Source organism: Melanaphis sacchari, unplaced genomic scaffold (genome assembly GCF_002803265.2).
Source record: "Melanaphis sacchari strain LSU unplaced genomic scaffold, SCAv2.0 Contig532_pilon_pilon, whole genome shotgun sequence".
NCBI lineage: Eukaryota > Metazoa > Arthropoda > Insecta > Hemiptera > Aphididae > Melanaphis > Melanaphis sacchari.
In genome coordinates, this window is record NW_020271364.1 from 48,049 (window position 1) to 50,523 (window position 2,475).

The 2,475-nt window shown below is 23.0% G+C and overlaps 1 protein-coding gene across 1 annotated transcript; it reads left to right on the plus strand.

Annotated features, from left to right (window-relative positions):
• The first annotated feature begins 201 nt into the window (after positions 1-201).
• LOC112599524 (protein TRC8 homolog) lies at positions 202-2,179 on the plus strand. Its single transcript, XM_025346449.1, has 6 exons — positions 202-234; positions 354-609; positions 676-905; positions 969-1,212; positions 1,272-1,595; positions 2,011-2,179. The coding sequence occupies exons 2-6, from the start codon at positions 478-480 to the stop codon at positions 2,074-2,076; spliced, it is 996 nt and encodes a 331-aa protein (XP_025202234.1). The 5' UTR covers positions 202-234; positions 354-477; the 3' UTR covers positions 2,077-2,179.
• The last annotated feature ends 296 nt before the right edge of the window (positions 2,180-2,475 follow it).

The window sequence follows — 2,475 nt, forward strand, 5'->3', positions numbered from 1 at the left end:
CTTCTATTTTAAATAGAAATAATATTTTTATTTTTTTCAGGTTTTTTATTTAGGTTGTATTATGTCTACTATAATGGCATTAATACCAAGTATGCATGAAATTTCGATTACAGTAACTGTATTATCAACTTTTTTGCCATTTTTTATTATTATATTAAAAACATTATGGCTAAATATATATTCAATAATAAGTATAATTAATCGTGGGATTACATTTTTGAAAGTGACCGCTAAGTAAGATCATTTTATATATAGTTATTATGATTCAATATTTCTATAAAAATTATAATCTTAACATATTCTGTGTAAATTATTTATTCATACTATTTGATAAATTATGTATTTTGTTTCAGTAATCGTGAATTAAATTATTTTATTGCAAATCAATGGATTCATCTCAAAATCTCAAGTATTCTACGAATATTTTGGGCAATACGAGTATTGGAACAAATAGCATACTTGTTAATTCATGAGGAAATGAAAAATGAACCTTTGTTTGTAGTTGTAAAATATTTGTTAATTAGAGGTTGTGATACATTTACTGCAGTTGTAGGAATGACAAGTTTTGTATCATTTTTTTGCTATGTTATTGGAGACTTCTTTCGAACGGTAAGATAACTAAAATTTTGAAAACTAATTTAAATGATATGATGTTTTTAATGTTCATTTATTTAGATATTAATGACTTCAGATGACGAAACTATGAGCATTGAAAATTTATCTGCTACATTATTTTATATACTAGCTGTACTAACTGGACTAACACTCATAGAGCCAGAAGAGCGTTTTATGGGACTATATCGAATATTTTTTTTAATTTTTGGTCTCTTAGTGAGTTTTATTCATAATATGGCTAGTCCATTATTATTGTCTATGGGTATATCTTATAATTCTTCACTACATAGGTATTATATTAATTATTATCAATAATATTTTAAAACTAATTTAATTTAATTACATTTTTTTAGGCACTTAAGACCTCTTTTTGTTAGCGGATTTCTTTTAATGGTTTCTTTTTTTACATTGATGTACTTGTGGTATTCCAATCTAATGAGCAATTGGTTAATAGTAGTTTCTTCTTTAAACATTCAAAATATCATACAAATATTTGTGACGTTAAATGTATATTTATTATTAATTATTGATCATAGCATACCATTTGAAGAAAAATTGGACGATTATGTGTTCTATATCCAATCATTTGGCTGTGCGGTAATTTTAAAATTTCTTTAAATTTTTTTATAGTTAAGGTAAACATTTTTTTATTTTAGGTGACTTTTTGTTTTGGCGTCGTTTTTTTTTTACATGGTATTTATAATACGATTTACATACCTGATAGTTTGGCCCATGCACCCATGATATTTTTAGATACATATTTGGTTGTATGGTGTGGCATTAAGAAAGGATGGAAAATATTCATTAGACGTCGTCTAGCCACGCTCAAAATTGAATCTTTAGCAGATGCAACTATTGATCAAACATTATTAATTAATAATCATTGTCCTATATGTTTTCAAATAATGAAATCAGCAAAAATTACCAATTGCAATCATTATTATCATGGAAGATGTCTACGTAAATGGCTCTATATAAAGGTAAACAATTATTTAGTATTTTTTTGTAACAATTAATTATATAATGTAAATCAATCTTAAGTTATTATTCTTAAGTGTTATAAATACTGAAGAAAAGCCTAATGCCTTTTAATAAGTAAAATTATTTTAACATAACATATTAACAGTAAATATCAGTTGGTATTTGATTTTAAATATTTTGAAAAAAATAATAAAATCTATGTTTGAGTACTGTTTTAAAAAATCATTTAAATAATGTATTTAAAAAAATTTTACTCAATTATTATAAGCAGTTTACAAAAGCTGCCATTACAGTTATACTAAGATTTAATCAATCATTTAAAAATTAAATTCATATAAAAATTGTTTTATTAACTAAATTGTATATAATTTAATTTTGTTGTTTTTTATAAATTTACTTTATTTTCTCTCTTAGGATTACTGTCCAATGTGTCATACTATTGTATCTGGACATAAAAATCAAACACCAACCACTGACTGAACATAAACCATTTTAACAGTGTTTAAAATATTTTTGAAATTGATAATTTTTGGATATTTTTAATTGATTTGATTTTTTCATATACTTAAACATGCTTTATGTATGCTCGACAGTTTTATAATTGTAATTAAATTATTTGATTAAAAAAATAATTTTTCTAATTTGTTATGTTGCTTGAGTTTTATTATAACTATCAAGAATAAAGGATTTAATCAATATTCAACATTTTTAGGATTACAAATTTGAAATAAGAGTTAATTTAAGTATTTTAAGATAATTAAACAACATAGAATTTCTCAGGTACAGTTTGTTATACTGATGTCATGTTAGTTCATTTTTTTAAATATTTATTATTTGTCACCTTTTTATGTAAAATGTATTTTATAATTATATTGATTT